Source organism: Bos grunniens, chromosome 7 (genome assembly GCF_055505025.1).
Source record: "Bos grunniens cultivar Pamir isolate PY7600 chromosome 7, Bosgru_T2T1.0, whole genome shotgun sequence".
Taxonomy (NCBI): Eukaryota; Metazoa; Chordata; class Mammalia; order Artiodactyla; family Bovidae; genus Bos; species Bos grunniens.
The window spans coordinates 79,899,365-79,921,038 of NC_141171.1; the positions used below are offsets into that span (position 1 = coordinate 79,899,365).

The following is a 21,674-nucleotide window of genomic DNA, read 5'->3' on the forward strand; positions in this document are numbered from 1 at the left end:
TGGGTACAGCCAGACATCCTAGAATGTGAAGTCAAGCGGGCCTTAGGAAGCATCACCATGAACAAACCTAGTGGAGGTGATGGAATTCCAGTTGAGCTATTTCAAATCCTAAAAGATGATGCTGTGAAAGTGCTGCACTTAATACGCCAGCAAATTGGGAAAACTCAGCAGTGGACACAGGACTGGAAAAAGTCAATTTTCATTCCAATCCCAAAGAAAGGCAATGCCAAAGAATGCTCAAACTACCACACAACTGCACTCATCTCACATGCTAGTAAAGCAATGCTCAAAATTCTTCAAGTCAGGCTTTAACAATACATGAACCATGAAATCCCAGATGTTCAAGCTGGATTTAGAAAAGGCAGAGGAACTAGAGATCAAATTGCCAACATCCATTTGATCATCAAAAAAGCAAGAGAGTTCCAGAAAAACATATACTTCTGCTTTATTGACTATGTCAAAGCCTTTGACTGTGTGGATCACAACACACTGTGGACAATTCTGAAGGAGATGGGAATACCAGACCACCTGATCTGCCTCTTGAGAAACCTGTATGCAGGTCAGCAAGCAACAATTAGAACTGAACATGGAACAACAGACTGGTTCCAAATTGGAAAAGGAGTACATCATGGCTGTATATTGTCACCCTGCTTATTTAACTTATATGCAGAGTACATCATGAGAAACACTGGAATGGATGAAGCACAAGCTGGAATCAAGATTGCCAGGAGAAATATCAATAACCTCAGATATGCAGATGACATCACCCTTATGGCAGAAAGCGAAGAAGAAGTAAAGAGCCTCTTGATGAAAGTGAAAGAGAAGAGTGAAAAAATTGCCTTAAAGCTCAACATTCAGAAAACGAAGATCATGGCATCCAGTCCCATCACTTCATGGGAAATAGATGGGGAAACAGTGGAAACAGTGTCAGACTTTATTTTTCTGGGCTCCAAAATCACTTGCAGGTGGTGACTGCAGCCATGAAATTAAAAGACGCTTACTCCTTGGAAGAAAAGTTATGACCAACCTAGACAGCATATTAAAAAGCAGAGACATTACTTTGCCACCAAAGATTTGTCTAGTCAAAGCTATGGTTTTTCCAGTAGTCATGTATGGATGTGAGAGTTGGACTGTAAAGAACGCTGAGTGCCAAAGAATTGATGCTTTTGAACTGTGGTGTTGGAGAAGACTCTTGAGAGTCCCTTGGACTCTCCAACCAGTACATCCTGCAGGAAATCAGTCCTGAATATTCACTGGAAGAACTGATGTTGAAGCAGAAACTCCAATACTTTGGCCACTTGATGTGAAGAACTGACTGATTGGAAAAGACCCTGATGCTGGGAAAGATTGAAGGTGGGAGGACAAGGTCACAACAGTGGATGGGATGCTTGGATGGCATCACTGACTCAGTGGACATGAGTTTGAGTAAACTCTGGGAGTTTGTAATGGACAGGGAGGCCTGGTGTGCTGCAGTCCATGGGGTAGCAAAGAGTCAGACGTGACTGAGCAACTGAACTCTACTGAACTGATTGCATGCATTGACTGAAGCCTACTGAGGGTAAGTCATTTGCTTTAAATCCCTTAGCTAGCAAGCCCTCAGGTAGCCACAATAGGAGCCGTGGCCTCCTCACTCTAACTGTACTACTACTGGGAATTCTTTATGTCCAAGGCGGTGACTTAGAAATGACTATATGAGGAAAGAATGAACTAATGAACTAATCTGTGGTCTCCTAACAAGCTGGACTTAGTACTGGTCTAGTTTACCTTCTCCATTCTAGTTTTCAAACATTTCTAAATTCTTTGAGGGGGAGATTTTCAGCCTTTCTGTTGGCTATCGGTGGTTATTCCTTCGATATCTAATCTTTAGCACCTTATCAAGGAGTGGTCCATGAGGAATGGGTGGGTGGTAGTCTGAGTAGGCAACAGGGAGATGACAGAGTTCAAGCATCTGTCACCTAGATCCCTTGTTTTATCTTTGCTGTCTCAAAGACACAGAGCGGAATACAGACTTGAGCTGAGAACTGTTTGCTGTCTGCAAACAAAGCCTTTGAAAAAGAAAGCTTCAATAATGAGAGCAAAAACAGTTACCATGTGTAGAGCACTGTACCATTTGCATTGGGCTTTCATATATGTTATTATTTAATCCTCAAAATGTCCTGGAAAAGGGGAATAGGACATCTCTCTCATCACCTTCTGATGGATGATAATATTTACTCTTTACTTCAGAACATTTATATAAATATCTCATTCAGTGCCTAGAATGATCTGTATTTTTATATACATTTGCTTATCAGGCATTTGAGAACAGTAAAGTTAAGTGGCTTGCCAAAATTCACCCAGCAATTCAGTGGCAGAGCTAAGTTAAACTTCAGTCTGGTTCCACTGCCAATCATATTGTCACATCAGTGATGGGTACTTTGTCATTATAATGGTTAATTGAATTTCATTGTCATTCCCTATGCAGTGTTAAAAGCTCTAGAGCCTTAGCTCAAGTTCTTCCAAGGAGACAACCCATCCTGTCTTAGTTCAGTCTTCTGTCCTTTGCAATGCGGATATTTCCTACCCTAAAGGATTGTTATAAGGTTAAGTATAATATATTTTAAGGGCTTGGAAATTATGCCTGGTGCATTATAAGAGCTCAGCGACTCTTAGCAGTTGGTAGTCTTATATGTCCATGAACCCAAGGAGTGAACGTAAAAGTAAGACGGATTCCTACATGTCATGGAAGATGTTTCCTAAGGAAACCTTTTGAAAGTTAAGTTTTGTCATGGGCATACAGTTTCTTTCAGTGTTTCTCTAAAAGCTTCCCCCCAGATAAGCTCTTATGCGAATATAATGTAGGTTACAGGAGGACTGGAAAACAGCCCAGTGTATGTTCTGTGTATTACTTGTGACACTGTAGGAACTGCATTTAGTACTTGCCCCTTCTGTTCTTGGGATCCCTGGTGGCTCAGACAGTAAAGAGTCCACCTGTAATGTGAGAGACCCAGGTGGGTTGGGATAACCCCCTGGAGAAAGAAATGGAAACCTATTCCAATATTCTTGCCTGAAAAATCCCACGGATGGAGAAGCCTGGCAGGCTACAGTCCATGGGGTTGCAAAGAGTCGGACATGACTGAACGACTTCACTTTCTTTCTTGTGTTCTTGGACAGTATTGGGTCACTCCTCTGACCTGGGATAGGAAGCCTTCATAATTATAGAGTGGGAGTGCATCGTAAACAGGGTTTAGGTTCTGGGGTCAACCCAGCCAAGCCAAAAAATAGTCACACCACCACCGTGGAGAATTCCTTAGAAAGCACCATCTTAGCAACTGACATAGTCCCTGTTAATAAATCAAGCACTAAGTTTTCCCTCCAAGGTTGTTGCATATTGCTGTGTCTTCATCTGAGCACCAGATGAAGCAGTAGCTGAATATTTTGCTGTTGTTCAGTCACTAAAGTTATGCCCGACTCTTTGCTACCCCGTGGATTATAGCACTCCAGGCTTCCCTGTCCTTCACTGTCTCAGCGTTTGCTCAAACTCATGTCCATTGAATCAGTGATGCCATCCAACCGTCTCATCCTCTGTCACCCCCCTCTCCTGCCCTCAATCCCTCCCAGCATCAGGGTCTTTTCCAGTGAGTCAGATTTTCACATCAGTTGGCCAAATATTGGAGCTACAGCTTCAGCATCAGTCCTTCTGATGAATATTCAGGGTTGATTTCCTTTAGGATTGATTGGTTTGATCTCCTTGTTGTCCAAGAGAATCCCAAGAGTCTTCTCCAGCATCACAGTTTGAAAGCATCAATTCTTTGGCACTCAACTTTCTTTATGATCCAACTCTTAATGTACCAGCTACTTGATTAAAAGAAAAACATACATTTAAAATCAGAATAAATTCTTTTTAGCAAAATACTGACACACTGAGAGGCACCAAAAACCCAAGACCAATAGAAACAGCATCCAGCAGTAAAGTCAGCACTGTGGTGCATTTGACACATGTGCAATAAATATTTGTGGCATAAATTGTTATAATCAACCAATAGCACCACTCCTTACAGTGTACAGGCTCTGAACTGGGTACCATGATACAGAGGTCCAGGATCCCTCATTTCTACCCAATCATCATAGTCTCATGAATGAGCCAGACATGTAGAAAAATAAATATGTTAACATATTACAAACACAATGATAGAAGGATGTCCTGGGTAACCAGTGGGTGAGGTGATCAGGGAAGATTTATAAAGAAGATGATGCTTAAGCTGAGTGTTCCAGGAGGTTTGCAGGAGAAGGTTGAAACTGTCAAAGAGAAAGGAATGACTTCCATACATAAGGAAGGAGGGAAGGGGAAGATGGATATTCAGTCATCCCAGTGCTCTGATGTGTATAGGGCATGAGAGCATCTGGGAAGAGATAATTCCATGGGAGAGTTAGAACTATATTTCATAGGCACTAAGGAGCCTTGGGAAAGTAAAGGAGGATGTCAGGAACAAATCTGTATATTCAGAAATATATTGGCTCTTGAATGGAGGAGAGAGACACAGGAGTGAGGGATACCATTTAGTGGTAAGCTAGAACCATAGGCTAGACTTATACACCATATTGGTGGCCATCCAGTATGGTAGCCAACAGCCACATGTGGCTATACGAACTTAGATTAAGAATTCACTTCCTCATTTGCAGTAGTCACCTTTCAGTTGTTCGGTATTCACATGCATTAATCATTATTGACATAGACCATACCCATCATCCCGGAGAGTTCCATCAGTCAGCACTGATCCACACAAGTGCATATCACCAAAATAATAATACCATCTCATCTTAAAGAAGCTGAGAGATGTAATTAAGATGCATGTATCGAGGAACTAGGAATTTGTGGTCGGAATGTGTTTGAGACTCCCTTACCTTGGGTAAAGAGTTGTATTACTTCTGGTGGAATAGAATTTATGTCCTCCAAAGGGGAAACTGTACAGATTCACTGCATTTCATCTCATGAATATGGAAGGGCTGGCATTAAGAAAAATTATAGAAATCATATTACTTCAAAAATAAACTCTCCCCTCTATCTAGAGCCCGATCTATATTTGACACCTTCCAAAGTGCAGTGCTGCCAGGAAGATGTGCTATATAAACAGGCAAGTTGTTCATGAGATCTAGGAATGACACTCAAAGGCATGGAGCCCCAAACTGTGAAGACAGTTCATGCTCAAGCTCCTGAAAGAGGCTCTTTAACTGGGGCAAGTCCAACAGCCTGCCACTCTTCCGATAAATTATGTATAATGGCCTGTGTGAAATCAGGATAGTTTTGCCAGGGCCATCTGAAAACGATTTGTTTTCGAGAAAATGCTTAACTGGGCTTTAGTGAGTTCAGTGAAGTGTGAGTGAAGAGGGCAATTAGGTCTTCTGCTGTAAAAATAAAAACTTGAAATGGCCTGATATGGAATAGCTCAAGCCCAGTTAAGCTGATACTGCCTCATTGAGAAGACATAAGAGGTCATCATGAAAATTCCTCAGGTGAGATGCACTTACCTATACCCGAGCTGGAATGTTCTCCCCTGAATCTCTTATATCTGTAAAGGCAACCCAACTCTTTACTGACAGGCAGGTCTCCCCATCTTCTGGATAAAGGCCAACTGTAATGTCTCTTAGCAACAAATTAGATTTGCTCTGAGGAACTTTTCCCTCTCTTTAACTTAAATCCCCCCATTTTCATCTTAAACTTATTTGCTTGAAGTTTTCTTGGGTGAAGAGCTAACTGGATCCAATTTTTACTTCTAATATCTACCTGCATGCATGCTTATTCACCTCAGTCGTGTCCAACTCTCTGCAATCCTATGGACCATAGTCTGCCAGGCTCCTCTGTCCATGGGATGCTCCAGGCAAGAATACTGAAGTAGGTTGCCATTTCCTTCTCCAATATCTACCTAATTCTATCAGTTGGGAAAAAAAGGAGCTACTTAGAAATTGACCATGTCACGTAAAGGATTTTAATCGCAAGCTGTCACACATGCTGACCCAGGGGTTCTCAGCTTCCACACTGTTGACATTTGGGGCTGGAAGTTATTTGTTGTGGAGGACAGTCCTGTGCATGGTAGGATGTTTGGCAGCATCTCTGGTCTCTGCTCACTAGGCGTCAGTAGCATCCTCTCCTTCCCCCATCCCACTGAATTATGACAACCAAAATGTCTCCAGACATTGCCAGTTGTCCCCTGGAGGGACAAAATTTACCCCTATTAAGAATGACTGATCTAGACTAACATCTACACTAAATATAAGCAGCTAGCAGGGGAATATCGGAGAAGGCAATGGCAACCCACTCCAGTACTCTTGCCTGGAAAGTCCCATGGACAGAGGAGCCTGGTAGGCTGCAGTTCATGAGGTCACTAAGAGTCGGACACAACTGAGCGACTTCACTTTCACTTTTCACTTTCATGCATTGGAGAAGGAAATGGCAACCCACTCCAGTGTTCTTGCCTGGAGAATCCCAGGGATGGCAGAGCCTGGTGGGCTGCCATCTCTGAGGTCACACAGAGTCGGACACAACTGAAGCGACTTAGCAGAAGCAGCAGCAGCAGGGGAATATAAATACATAATGTGATGTAAAAATTACACACACACACACATATATACATGCCTATTTGAATTTTCAGATGCTATATTCATTGAGGTCACTTTGCATTCTACAGTTTTGATCGAACCTACTGTCTCTGTTCTTTTCTAAAATCTAGACACAGGCAAGAAATTGAGTCTTGGGTGATTCTCTCACCCTACTCCAAGATCGGTACATTTATTGTAAGGCCCAGTCCAGCTAGAAGGTGATCTGAGTTTTTCTCCATTGCCAAGGACAGAAGGCTACTGCAGTATAAGCTTGATTGATACCAACGTTGGCCGGCATCTATGCTCTGATGCCCATAGTATTCATATCAATAGACTAGGTACCCCCTGCCATAAATGGTTTCTCTGGGACCCAACATGTTCAACTTCTCGTGATTTAACAAGAAGGGAATCAGCTTATAGAACATGAACGTCTCATAATTCTGGAAGTCTTCTGCCCTGAAATCTATTCTAGGTGTTCTACTAAATAACTTTATGGTATTGACCAAGTCATATTCTCACTTTGGCTTGCTAGCCAGGTTTAGACAGGATGCTTTTCCTTCTGAGTGACAGAAACCAACTCAAAGTGACTCAAAAAACCAGACAAAACAAAAAAAAGAGGGTTGGGTGGAGAATGAATTGGTTCATATATTGAGAAGTTCGGTGACAGAGTTGGTTCAGTCCTAGCTGAATCCAGTACCCTAACAGTGCCATCCGAGTATCCCTCTCTGCCCCTCCCACCTCTGCTGTCCTCCCTGCATACCCCTTTCTCAGGCAGCCTCTCCCCTGGACTGGCAGGATAGCTACATTGTTCCAGACTCACTATCTACCAGACTCAACCCAAGAGGGAAGAATGATAGACCCCATGACTATCGCATGGCCATGCACACAGAGTAGGTGCTTGCAGACTAACTGGAACCAATAAGCTGCAAGTTTCACTGTCTCCGTCTGAGTCCCTGGCACTTACCATGGTGTCAGACACCACCTTACATATATTATCTCTGGCCTTCACTACAGCATGTAAAGTCAGTGTTCATCAGTGTTCGTGTCATCAGAGAGGCCGAAAGAGGTGAAGTTAATTGCTTAAACTCACACAGAAAGTGGCAGAACTCAGTCAGCCTGGCTTCAAAGTCTGTGCCAAGGAACTGAGGATGGTTACACAGTATCGAGACAGGAATGCTGTAAGCAGGAAGGCAGAGATCCTCATTTGCCCAAGACTCTTGGATAATCACATCCATTAGAATCAGGATTTCATTTAGGGCAGAGTAGAAAGTGAGAATGGGGTGGGTTGGATGATGAAGGCAATTAACAGGTGGATTTCAACATGAGCCAAGTCCAGGTTTAGGAATAATCCATTACAGTTTCAGTAAAACACAAGCTGAAGTTCAGATCTTGGTTCTGCTCTGTTATTAACCTCCCTGAGTCTCTAGACAGTGCTGCTATTCTAACTACCTATGATCATTGTGTTAGGTAGGTAGAATAGGAGCAAGTCCAGAACGGCGGTGGCTAAAAGACAAGGAAGGGAAAAGCCCATGAAAATAGAACAAAGGAAAGTCCAAGAACCAGAGTGAGGACCTCAGGTAAAACAAACAGCTCTCCGGGCTAGCCCAGTTTACATAGGGCAGGCCCAGGGGGAGGAGAAAAAAACATATAAAAAAGAGGAGCCAAAATTGGGCTGGGGGCCTCTCTTCTCTTTGCATCTTTTGGGCCGATATGCCCTCATGCCTCGAGGATGTATTTTCCTTTACTTTCTAAATAAAACTGAGCTGTAACATGGAGCTGTAACACTGGTCCAGCCATTGCTTCAAATTTCTGTTGTGACAAGACAGAACCAAGGAAATTACAAACTCCCCCGACATTTATGGTAGTCCTCGGACCTTCCTTTGTTCTATTTTCAAGGGCTTTTCCCTTCCCTTGTCTTTTAGCCACCACCATTCTGGACTCCTTTTTCCTATTCTAACGACCTGACAATTGGGGAAGGGTATGTGATAAGTCCAGAGTCTTTTTCTTAGCACATAAAATAGCTGAAGAGATGTGCAGCGGCTTCATCCACATTCCTTCAGCTGGAGGCAGGGAGTCCGCCTCGAGCAGTTGTCAGGGTACTTTGGCCCAGATGTGGTGGCAGCTGGGGCTCCCGTGCCCCAGTGCCTCCCTGAGCTCACCCTACCTCGAGTGAGCTGTCCCACCAACAGCCTTCTACAAGTTCCATGTGTGGAACTAGGTAGAGCTAAAAAGATCTGATCCATCTTCCAGAATGATGTTCACATGGAAATCCAAAGAAAGTGGGGCCACATTCCTCAACTATTCATCAGTTACAAACCAAATGCTCAGTTGCTCAGTCTCTTTGCAACTGCAAGGACTGTGGCCCACCAGGTTTCTCTGTCCAAGGGATTTCCCAGGCAAGAATACTTGAGTACGTTGCCATTTCCTCCTCAACAAAAGGAGGGCACAGTGTCAGACACTGAAATTATTTCTGTTTACATACATACCCACATACCTCACTTTCACTCTGTCAGAAATAGAGATTTCATAAATCCCAAACATCTGAGGGGAAATGGATAATTCTGTCAGACATCTGAGTAAACAGTAAGTACTGGGAAATGTCATTAGGACAATTGTTTAAATTCTCGACCAACTGCTTTGCTTTTGTTAACGCCATCCTTTTGCAACCTCAACTTTAACACAAAAGTGATATTTTTATTAAGTGCTTAAATTTACAAAACCACAGAGGAGTTCTTGTTTCTGACTTAAGAATTGCTTTCTTTCTTTGCAAATCATGTATTGTGTGTGTGTGATCTCTATTTCCAGGAAGAGCCTTGTTTGTGCCCCCAGTTGATTACCTCCCCTAGGATGACCTCTCAGAGAAGGCAATGGCACCCCACTCCAGTACTTTTGCCTGGAAAATCCCATGGACGGAGGAGCCTCGTAGGCTGCAGTCCATGGGGTTGCTTAGAGTCAGACAGGACTGAGCGACTTCACTTTCACTTTTCACTTTCATGCCTCAGAGAAGGAAATGGCAACCCACTCCAGTATTCTTGCCTGGAGAATCCCAGGGATGGGGGAGCCTGGTGGGCTGCTGTCTCTGGAGTCGCACAGAGTCAGACACGACTGGAGTGGCTTAGCAGCAGCAGCAGCAGCAGAAGGCTGACCTCTATGGTGCCTTCCAGAAGAGGATCAATGAGTCTGGGGTTCATACCCTGTTCATTTTTTTTTTTTAAAGCAATCTCTCTTCTTTAATGTGGGAAGTGGGAAAGCATAGAAGGAACCATCTGAGGCTTGGGTTTTGCCATCAGAACACCTGAGTTCAAATCCCAGCCAGTTCTGCTATTGGTACAACATTAGGAAAGTTAGTCCGTCTCAGCCTCAGTTTCTTCACCTGTAAATGGGGATTATAATAGGATTTTGTTCACAGAGAAGTTGTGAATGTTATAAGAGAAAAGTGCATGTAACATAGTTGGCTAAGTTTTTAGCACAAAGCGAAATCACATGTATATTTAATAATGAGGTCATTTCACTTATTTTTTTATATGTAATCGTTCTGCATGATGTTCGTGTTGTTTTGTTTTGACTTTCTCCCACCCGTGTGTCTCTGCTCCACCGAGTATCCTGACACCCCGTCCCTGCATAGATCAATTATGCATTGTCTACACAAAAGATTTTAATATCAGCTAGCCATTAATCTTTTGAACGAAAGAGGAACTTGTTGGAAGTGAATTTGGGGAATTGATCTGCAACATGCCCTCAATCATAAATTAGTGAATGTGTTAGCAACAGTTGGGCAGAGCAGCAATTTCACGGATGATATTTACTGCTTTGGGGATGGAGAGTAGGTTGTAGCCATTTAATCTTGGGTGGGAGAACTAGAGTTGGATCCAAGTCAGCGTAAGAAGAAAAACAGAGCTGTGATCAAGACATTGGGAGAGAAAGCAGGGTGACTTCAGCCACAGATGGTGTGGAGTGAGGTTTTCAGATGTGGCTGAAGCAGATGATGCATGAGGGGCGGGAGCGTAGATGGCAAATGCACTCTAAAGATATGTTGCCTTTCCCGTCATTCCTTATCCATGATTTTTCTATTTGATGATTCGACTATTTCCTTCAGAGCCCAGGGTGTCCTCGGAATCCTTCTCAACACAGCCTTCTGAACAGCCACTACCAGTCAGAACTAGCATGAAACTGATTTGTCTGGCTACATGGCTTTTCTTAAATGTATGTATTACTGATGCATAGTTGACTTACAGTGTTTCAGATACACAGCAAGGTGATTCAGTTATACACATAAATTATTTTTCAGATTATTTTCCATTATAGGTTATCATAAAGACTACCGTTCCCTGTGCTATACAGTAAACCTTTGTTGCTTGTTGCAAATCTGTTTGTTTTTTTTTTTTAATTAGAAATCTAGCATTCTATTCATACTAAGTCAAACAAGTAGAATCAAAATGTCATAAATTTTTTAGTTAGGTAAAAATTCATAGGGTCCTTTTTTTTTTTTTTTTTTTTCAGGCTAAGCTTTACTGGGGCTCATGCCACAGCAGAGGATAGTGAGAACAAATAACAGTTCCCTTGCTTGCCCACTCCTCAAGGAGGGGCAGGCTTGTTCTCTATATGGAGTGAGGACAGGGACGGGTCCAGAGGCTGCACAGAGAGGTGCCTTAAGTGGTTTGCCCACGCCATGTGTCTTTCAATCCAAAAACATGTTACAAATTGAAACTGTCACAAAATCTTACTCATTTGAAAGCAGAAAAATCAGCAAATTTTACTTACTTCCCACTTTTAAGGTCATGGGGAATCCATTCACACATAATTAGACTTTGATTTACATGGGGATCTTAGAAAACACACACACATATGCACCCACACATATCAAGACCATGTGAGTTTAATGAATGACACATTGCTGCCTTTGCATGTTTCCTCTTGCTTTTTAACAGATTGATGAAACCTGGTTTTCTGTATATTTGCCGTGGACTCTATACACATTTAAAATAAAATTTCAAAAATAGTTTGGGGGTCAGGGAGCCCGCATAGTGCATCAAGTAGGAACTGGGTAAGGACGTAGCCCCTGGTTTCATGCCCATCCCATACTAAGTATTTTAGTAAGAAATCATGGTCTATAAAGTGAGCCTGTGTAAGTTCCAGCTTTCTCCCCTGTACTTTGGAACCTGTTTGTGTCTGTACAGATGGTCTCTGTCAGTTGGAATAGTCATGGGGAAAAATGTAGCATAAGTGAACAAAATTAGCAAATGACATAGCAAATAGAGAACAGCACACAATTTGATTGGGGGCAGATCTTGGGACTGAGAAATTTCCCAAGTAGTAGTGGATACCAGCTAGAGAATTTAAGGAGCTACCAAAGCATGGATTTTAAGGGTGCATGGATTTTACAAGAATCAGTTAATTCTACAGTACATATTCTAATAGACCGGAATAACTCCCATGCTTGCACTGTGTTAGGGCTGCTCTTCCGTTGTCTGTATGTGTATAAATTAAAAAGCAGTCCTGTCTGTACTCTAGGAAATGAATTCGTGCTGAACAAAATTTCCAAAAGTTCGTGTAAAGAATGATTTCACAGCAACTATCATATCAGGCTCCTGGAAAATTGCCCCTGAACTTCAGTTCCACCTCAGTCACTCAAAGGAATTTAAAAATTGGCTCCCAGCCACCCTTGTTCTTCAACATGCAGCTTCAGATATGCCTCAATAATACAAACTTTAAAGCCTATTGATTGGGAGTTAAAATCCATTCCTGCCACTGCCTTGCTGCTAAGTAGATGTCAATGCCAACTTCACCGTATCCTGGTCAGGCTGCCTCTGCATCAAGGAGCCTTGAAGAAGGTGGAGGGTAGCATGGCTGTGAAGAAGCCACTTTGAACTTCATAACAGAATTTTGAGAAAAGCTTTGAACTCTGCCATCTGATAGCTGCTATCAATGATTATTCAAAGCAGTGTTTCTCATTTGGAATCTCCAGAGTGCCTTGGGATGGGGGACTGGGAAACCTGAAATATGATTTCCTGTCCATCACCTCCCCTCCTTGTATGTCACCTTGCTCCATTTTTGTCACCATGCAGGTTAGGCAAACAGCATGCAGACGGGTAAGAGAGGAGACTTGGGAACAGGCAGACCTGGCACTTGTCACCTGCTGCCTGTGCAGTCTCACTGTGCTGTGCCTCAGTTTTCTCATCTGCAAAATGGGGGTGATAATCCTTTAACCTCGTAGAACTGATCATGATTGCGCTGTGAGAGGCAGATAGTCATGCAAAAAGATTAGCAGTTAAAATAATGATGATGATGGTAGTATTTTTATCAGCTTTGGGGGGAAGTCACGTTGATTAAATGTGAGTACTGATTCTGATCACAAGCTGATTATTCAGCCTACCCTTGCCAGAGCATCTGGCAAGAATATCGTGCCTTATATGGCTTCTGAACAAGTTATGAATGAATTGGATTTTTTAAACCAAACTTCATTCATCCATTGACCTGCTGCAGGAATGAGTCTTCTTCGACTGTGTTACCGAGACCCTAACATTTAAGCTTTAAGGGTACCTTGTTTCCTATCTCTTTCTGCCACTCCCATCCTCAAAAAGGGTAACTGGCTAGTGGTTTGACGTGTCTGTGCTGTTGTTCATTGTTTCATGTCACCAGGAGCCCCTTTCCTCTTCTCTTGAAGACTGCCTGGATACCAGCTTTCCCAAGAATCCTTGTTTGACCCTCCACCCCTACCTCAACCTGGTCTCTCTTCCTGGGCCCCCATAGAAGCATGTTCTTACATGGGACCATTGTGCTCTTTACCATGTGCTGCTGAAATGATGCATTTTACTGCTTGCCTCTCTCACTAGACTGTGAGCTCTCTGAGGGCAAGGATGATGTCTTGCTTACTTTTGTATCTTCAGTGTTTAGCAGAGTGCCTTTAGGAGATGCTTATACATTTTACTGATTCAAAATAATCTGTCAATAACATTTAATGCACTGGGGAACTGATCATGAAATACAATTACAAAAGCAATGACAAAAATATACATCCAGATGTAATATCTGAGGGCTTCCCAGGTGGCTCGGTGGTAAAGAATTCACCTGCAGTGCAGGGGACGCAGATTCAATCTCTGGGTCGGGAAGATCCCCTGGAGGAGGAAATGGCAACCCACTGTACTATTCTTGTCTGGGAAATCCCATGGACAGAGGAGCCTGGAGGGCTACAGTCCATAGGATCTCAAAGAGTTGGACACAGGCCTGGCGTGCTATGATTCATGGGATCGCAAAGAGTCGGACATGACTGAGCGACTGAACTGAACTGAACTGAGTGACTTAACAATAATGAGATGTCTGAAAATGCCTTCACAGGTGCAGTGCATCTAAAAGCGGAACATGGGTTTCTTCTGCCTTGGGCATGTCTTGCCTGAGTTGAAACTCTAACCTGGTTCTTGAGTTTGCCTTCTTAATACCTTCCCTCTTTTCGACAGGGCATATCCCCTGGGCTGCTGTTCTTGGCTCATTTTTCTGAGCTTTCCAAATGAACAAACCAGCAGGCAAGCAGTCACAAGGACCCCAAGATATAAGGGTGAATCAGGTTAAAGTCCACACAGCAGTTACCTTCACTCAGCAGTTCTGCTGTGAGGAGCTCCCTGCCACAGAAAAAGAGGCATTGTAGCAGCCTTCTGTGCGGGAGAAGTTCTTGACCGAAGGCCAGCTCCAAGACACTGCCCACCTCCTTCCAGGCTGGCTGCTCCTCCCTATGGCTTGGTGCAGATGGTCCTTGTAGAAATTTCCCAGTGATGTCCAGAAGAACCACATGGTGAAGACAGTGGTGAAAGAAACAGTTAGTCGCTCAGTTCTGTCTGACTCTCTGGGACCCCATGAACTGTAGCGCACCAGGCTCCTCTGTCCATGGAATTCTCCAGGCCAGAATACTGGAGTGGGTTGCCATGCCCTTCTCCAGGGGATCTTCCTGACCCAGGGATCAAACCCAGGTTTCCCTCGTTGCAGGCAGATTCTTTACCATCTGAGCCACCAGACAATGGTGGCACTGGCCACTTCTTTGAAATGCAAATGTGTCGCCCTTTCTGCCTCTCCTCTCCTTCTTCCCCAAACTAATGAGTTTGATTTTAGTCTCCCTTATTTATCTGTTCATTCACTCAACAGATGCTGTTTGTTAGGAAGATACTGAGGACATAGGGGTGAATAAAATAAGTTGACATATCTCCCTTCCAATAGTCATAAGGGCTGTCAAGAAATTTAAACAGGATGACAGGATAGAGCAGATAAATGGGCAGTTCTCAAGAAGGCAAACAGGGAAGGCTTGAATGAAAAGAAGCAGGCTTGTGAGTATCAGTGAGGTTGCAGATAAGGAAGAATGTTCCACTAGAAGGGATTGGAAGTGTGAAGACTCTGAAGATGGAATGGTGTGATGTGTGCAAGCAACAGAAATAAAGATAGTACATTGGCTGGAGAATAAAAGTGGAGCATGGTAAGGGCCACTGTCAGAGGTGAGATGGAAGAGGCGGCTGGTGCCAGTGTAGATGAGACATGCAGGGCAGTGTAAAGAGTTTGGGTCTCTTTCTATAGAAAGTGGGAAGCCACCAGAAGGTGCCAAGCAGCAGGATGATATGATCTAATGTCTATCAGTAAAATAGCATTCTGGCTGCTGTAGAGAAGGGAGAGAAACAAAGGGTCAGAGACAGGTGTGTGGCAAGAGTGGAAGCAGGGAGAACAGAAGGGAGCTAGTCTATTGAGAGATGGTGGAAACGTCGATTAGGACCATAGCAGGAAAGACAGAAGGAAGTGGATGTCTTCCTGACTGATCCCATTTCAGCTGTGTCGATGGATACTTCTGTTGTCATGTCCATTTTCTGAAATACACAACTACAATCGTATGAATTTGGACATTTGGAAAAACCATCAAATCACTCAAAAAAATACATCTGGAGCTTTTTTTTTTTTGGAGATTTGTATTGTGAGGTGATTGTAATGTAACTTTCTCTGGATGCTTTCATGACACTCATTGCTGACCTTTGACCCCTCTGTCCTCTTTCCCAGGTCGTCCCATTCCACCTACATCCTCGTCTAGCCTCCTCCCATCTGCTCAGCTGCCTAGCTCCCATAATCCTCCACCCGTTAGCTGCCAGATGCCATTGCTAGACAGCAACACCTCCCATCAAATCATGGACACCAACCCCGATGAGGAGTTCTCCCCCAATTCATACCTGCTCAGAGCATGCTCAGGGCCCCAGCAAGCCTCCAGCAGTGGTAAGGAAACCGTGGCGTCTGAACATGTGTTGTGCGCGTGATGATTTGGCGTCTCCTACGAAACTACACCTCTGAAACCAGGGCTGGGGAGAAGGTGGTGTGGGGAGCGAGGAGGTGAAGTGCCTTTGTCATCTGGTGACACTGAGGTTTCAGGGTCTATTTGTTGAAGGTCGTGGTTACTGAAGAGGTGTGGCTTATCTGAACAGAGCTTGGCCCTCCTTCAGTGGGAAGCACTTCCCCCTAGCTGCACGTGAGAGGCTGCAGGTCTCAAAGGTGAAGTGCAGAGAGATGACGGAATATTGAATGCTGTGTTACTATAATTCTGGTCATAGGCGACAGACACCCTCAACGTGACCAATGCATATGCATCTCAGATCTTTTTTTTTTTTTTTTTTATGGTTGGCTTCTGACTCTTTCTTCCTTGCTTATTTGGATGATTTTGCAATTAAAATGTGTTCTCCTGATGTGAATGCTGAATGTCTTGCCAAGTCTGAAGCATTTGAGGGTGATCTTTCCTCTGACCCTCTATTTGTCCCACTTCACTTGAGATTAATGAGCTGATTCTGTGGTACCAGGATAAATAACACCTCTAAATCCTTGATTCTCACTGTGGTTTTCACATTCACACATCAAAAGGACTGGTCACAGCATTCCGTCCCCCTTTTGAGGATTTTTTGGTACTTACCTCAGCTCCAGATCTCTAAATCTTAGGTGGAATTGCCCTAGACCCAGAAGTAGCAATGCCTTATTTTGATTTCTGCTGTTGGTGGCTCACAAAACACGTGACTGTAGGATTGGGCAGGATCTAGGGTTAAGTACCCACAGCCCAAGGAAAGACATTTGCGGAAATTAATTGCTCCCAACCCCTAAGGCTTTGGAGTTATCTTTGGAGTTGGTCGCTCATGGTGTTCATTAGCATATCCCATCAAAATCCAGAAAGCTCTGGATTTCTATGCCAAGGGTGTTCCTCGATGAGATTGTATTTGGGCTCCATCCATGAATATATGCCACCAATGGCCTCAACCTCTACAATTAGAAAGGACCTCCTAAATACATTAAAGATGATTCATTCAGGAGATGGAATGATGGACTGCTACTTATGATGGCCCATGCCCTTCTTCAAAGCCAGCCCTGATATATTTAGTAAACTCATATTCTTTTTCAAAAAAAAATTACCTAATCAAATCTCTCATCAAATGAGCAATCCATTGTTGATATTATGAAGGCCTTTAATCTACCATAAATCTTTATTAGAACTCATCAGAGCTTCTAGTTTGAGAGAAATGTGATTATGGCACTCTTAAAATGACATTACATCATTGGGGTGATTGGTTTATCATTTGGAGAAGAGACATCAATCATAACTAGCATAACCACACAGTAAATGAATTCAACCTTTCTACCGCGGAACAATGACACTGTAATTGCTCAAAATCAGGCTTAAAATGAAATCGGAAAATGCTCTTTCTTCAAATATGATGTTAACTTAATGGAATATATTATGAAAAATCATGTTTGAGGAAATTCTATATAATTAAAAATATGTGGAAATATATTCCCTTTTTTCTTTCATCAGAACCTGATTTTAGCTACAGGATCATTTTTTTTCTCCCTTTGCTTCTGAGATTATGTTGCATTTAATTGAACTATCCTCGCTTATGTTTTGCTGCTTTTTATTTCATACTATGTAATCGTGATGAATATTGTATTATAAAGGACAAGAGGCTTTTGAAATGAGGTGCACCTGCTGATAGCTTTTTAAAAACAGATGATTATTAGCAAGAAAATGAGCTTTTAAAAACTATCTCCTTTTATGCATATATGTATACCCAAGCCAAGATGATTTCCATAAGAGGGGTCAATTCATACTCAGGGCTGTCTAGAATGTTTTCTTGGTGATAACGCTGTGAGTGATTTCTTTTCTGTTGTATCAGATTGTAAGTGGTTGATAGGGAATTTTTGTTGATTTGCTGCCTAATCAAGACCTCCTTCTGGTGGACACAACAGATGCGTGTGTTCGGACTCAGACTTATCCATTTTTCTTCACTCGCACCAATTTGTTTTGCTCACTTCAGACTGATAGCTATTTAAGCTTCAGTAATAGGGAAAAATACCACAGAAAATTTGAGGGTCCATTTTCATCCCACTTAAGACTACAGTGACGGGTGTCTTCACCTGCGGGGTAAAGATCCAAATGTGCTCTGTTCTTGTTCTCAGAAGGTTACTTAATCTGAGAACTGGTTAAAGCTCCAGTCACCTGGCAGCCATTCAAAATTCTTGATTCTGGCTTAGTGCTAAAGTGAGTGCAAATCCATTTTGAATATGTGTGTGCTCACATGTGTGCGTGTGTTGTGGAATGGATGTGGGGTCCAAAGCAAATTGGGGATTCTATCAAGATCTGAATGTAGTTGCCATGAACTTAAATTTGACATAAAGGATTGAAAATAGAGTTTGACGCAGAAGATGCAAAGTGCGGAGCCGTGCCTGGGTGTTGTGAATTGAGTTTGATGAAAGGGGCTGGCTTTTTCAGTAGCTGTGGAGGCATAAAGTGACCACGTGATTGGTTGTGTTATGTTCAGCTGCTTAAGAACACAGACCTTTTGAAGCCAGTCTCTTGGCAATGACCCTGTGCTTTGAAGGTCTGGGACCAGTTTGGTCCTTGTCTCTTTCTTAGGTGAAATAAAACCCCTTCCAACACCTTCAGCACATACATGACAGTAAAAAAAATTCTTTCCTGCTGCCCTCTGATTGTTGCTGTTATGTCTTGACATTAGTGAAGCCCATCATTAGGAGAGTCAGTGTGCTCATTTCCTGCTCAAAGAGCTTCTGTTCTAAAGAGACAAACTGGACATAAACTGTACACTAAAATGATTTTGACAACATGAACATCTCAAGGCAACAACAAAACTTCACCATTACGGCTCCACCGTCATTATTTTCTATGACTATTGTGCATTCTTTAGTGGACGGTCCTAAACCCTTGGCACCTGCGCAGCCCAATTGCTCTAACCTTCAATCTGTGCCAATCGTGCTGGTAGCCAGGTTCAGCTAGTGAGATGCTTAGAAGAGGCGTGCTTCCCATCCCCTCAAGCATTTGCTTCCAGATAACTGAGCTCCGGCAAGTGGTTCATCCTGTGTTCTGATCTTCTGCCAGGGCAGGTCAGCTCCAGAGATGTTTCTTGTCTACAACAGCATAATTTCAGATTCTGTGAAGTAACTCATCTAGAAGAAAAAAGTCTGGATCCCAGTGGCAGCATAATGGAGGCTCCTGCAGATGGATGCCTAAGAGTACCTTCCAGATAGGAATGGGGTTTGCATTTTGCTATCAGCATATGAGGCAGAAAATACCTGGGCGGCTGCATTATAGTCTAAAAGCATTGACTTACCTCTTCCACTCTAAAAGGTTGAGTTTTCATTTTCTTAAAAGTCTAAATAAAGGGATTTTGAATACTCATTAGTAACATCAAAGTATGCAGAAGAAATGTAATCAGTATGCATCTGCCAGGACCCTTTCCATTGGTTCTGTGTGACAAAGATGCTATCTCCGCTGGAGAGTGTCACTTTGTTAAAGCGCATTGAAGGTACCCAACTCTTTTTTAAAAAGCATCACCTTGGCTAATTCTAAAGAACATAGTACTTCAAAACAGCAAGCCCTGAATTCCCTAGAGTGGTTCAGGAATTCAGTTGCCTAGCTCATTAAACGATACTCTTGTTTATCTGGCATCATAAAGCAAAAAATTTCACTCATCCATTCATTCATTCAGCCATCCATCCATTCATTCATTCCTTCTCTTACATCTTCCCTATAATTTGGATAGCTTCTAACAAATTTTTCTCAAAAAGTGGAAAATTATAAGAGAATAAAGGGAAAAGTCTAGGGAGAAAAGCATACATATAGGCTTATATTACATCAAGTCCCGTTCCATTATTTAAGATAGAAAAACTTGATTCTAAGCTTCCCAGAAACCAAAGCAAAAAGAGAAAAACCCCAAAACACACAACATCCATGAGATAAAGACAAATCAACTGACTGCTTCAGGGAAATTCTGCAAATCCTTATATTAGTGAGGCCAGAAAGATGACCGATTCCCAGAAACATGCTATAATGCATGCGAAAGGGTGTCCTGTCAAAATGTCTTAAGACCTCCCTCCTCATGAGCCATAGAGAACATTTTCAGTTAAAAAACCTTTCTACTAATTTGCCAAAATTGCACAACCCAGGGGCAAAACTTGATTTGATGCATAGATAAACCTTAGTTCTATAAAAGACCATGTCAGCTGTTTGTCCCATGGGCAACTGACCTTAAATATCATTGCTCATAACTAAATGTTTCACAGAAATTAGTCAACTTTGGGGTGGTCGTCCTCACCCAGAACCTGAGAAGCAGATGTTCTGTATGACAGCTTTGTCTTGACAGCCTTTGAGATGTTAGAAATGACATCCTCTCCTGTGGACTAAAGCACTGCCCAAGACAGTCTCATTCATCTGGCCTGGCCCACCATCCACGGGGCTGGATTTGGGATCAAGCATAAGGGGAGTGCCCAGAATTTTTTTAAGTTAATGAAACGACATCCCCTTGTATTGGATTGGCCAAAAAGTTCATTTGGGTTTTCCTATACATGCATATAGAAAAATCTGAAGAAATTTTTTGGCCAACCCAGTGTATTTTAGGCTTAGGGAAGAATTTTTCCTCTAATATGTTACAAATTTTCTTGCCTCCTTAAATAGATTATGCCCACTCTAATTTAATTTTATTTAGGATTTCCTAAATAGCTCACAGCAATTCTTTCACACATGGATGATCTGACTGTGCTGATAATACGAACTTGTTTTCTTTTAAAAATCCTTCTACATTGTGAGACTGTTTGTGGTGGTTTTTCAGTTGCTAAGTCGTATTGGACTCTTTGTGATCCCGTTGACTGCAATATGCCAGGCTTCCGTGTCCTCCACTATCTCCCAGAGTTTGCTCAAATTCATGTCCATTGAGTTGGTAATGCTATCTAAACATCTCATCCTCTGCCTCCCTCTTCTTCTGCCTTCAGTCTTTCCCATCATCAGGGTCTTTTCCAGTGAGTCACCTCTTCACAGTTTATTGCACCTCTTTTAAGGTACCCCATGTTAACCTGTTCTTTATAGGCTTCTCTTTCTTCTCTTAGGTTCAATTTATTATGCATAAAGCTCCTCTGTAGGATTCTGGTGTTAGGTGCAAAATAGATGTTCAATAAGTATTTATTAAATAAATGAATCCATCAGTGTCTTCAGGAACTACGTGTAATGCTTTACATCATGTGTGAATGGAAAAACTGGATAATGAGGGGGAGTGAAGGCGGTTTAGAATATCCCAACTCAGAGGAACATACAAATCATATTCAGTATACCTATTTTTTGCTTGGTTTCTCCTGTTTTTGATCCTCTAGAACTTTGTCGATCATCTTTAAATGAGAAAGTGTTCAATAACACGTGTACATATCACGACAAGCAGTGGCAGAACCAGTGTAAAGGACTCAGTGGGAACCTCAGCAGAAAGAGGCACGCCTGTTCGGGAGAGATTCCATTCTTCACTCTTGACTTGGGGGTCAGGAAATCGAGTCCAAATATCATTCACATCCCCAAAGTTGATTTCTTCTGTGCATGAGTTGCTTGGTTCCCAGTTCTTCTCCTTCAGCTTGGACATGGGGGCCAGATGTTTAGAGCTGCCTGTAATCCCTTTCTGGTTCTAGGCAGTGGTCTGACTGCCTCTTCTGCAGAGGGCTTCCAGTGCTCCAGCAGCATGGACCAAGTCCTGGGTGCTGACTCGAGGCTGGGGAGGCCACACTTTCACCTTGCTCTTGCCCTAAACGCAAAACACATGGGTTTGCTT

At 42.7% G+C, this 21,674-nt stretch overlaps 1 protein-coding gene across 4 annotated transcripts in view; it reads left to right on the top strand.

Annotated features, from left to right (window-relative positions):
- The window catches only part of TENM2 (teneurin transmembrane protein 2), a 1,167,677-nt gene that overhangs the window by 724,956 nt on the left and 421,047 nt on the right, over positions 1-21,674 (top strand). For 3 of the 4 annotated variants that reach the window (XM_086412765.1, XM_086412766.1, XM_086412767.1), the window contains one exon: positions 15,604-15,813. The exons of the other annotated variant lie outside the window; for it this stretch is intronic. In XM_086412765.1, the coding sequence (XP_086268891.1) occupies positions 15,604-15,813 (210 nt within the window). The remainder of the gene's footprint in view (positions 1-15,603; positions 15,814-21,674) is intronic. 4 annotated transcript variants of the gene reach the window in all.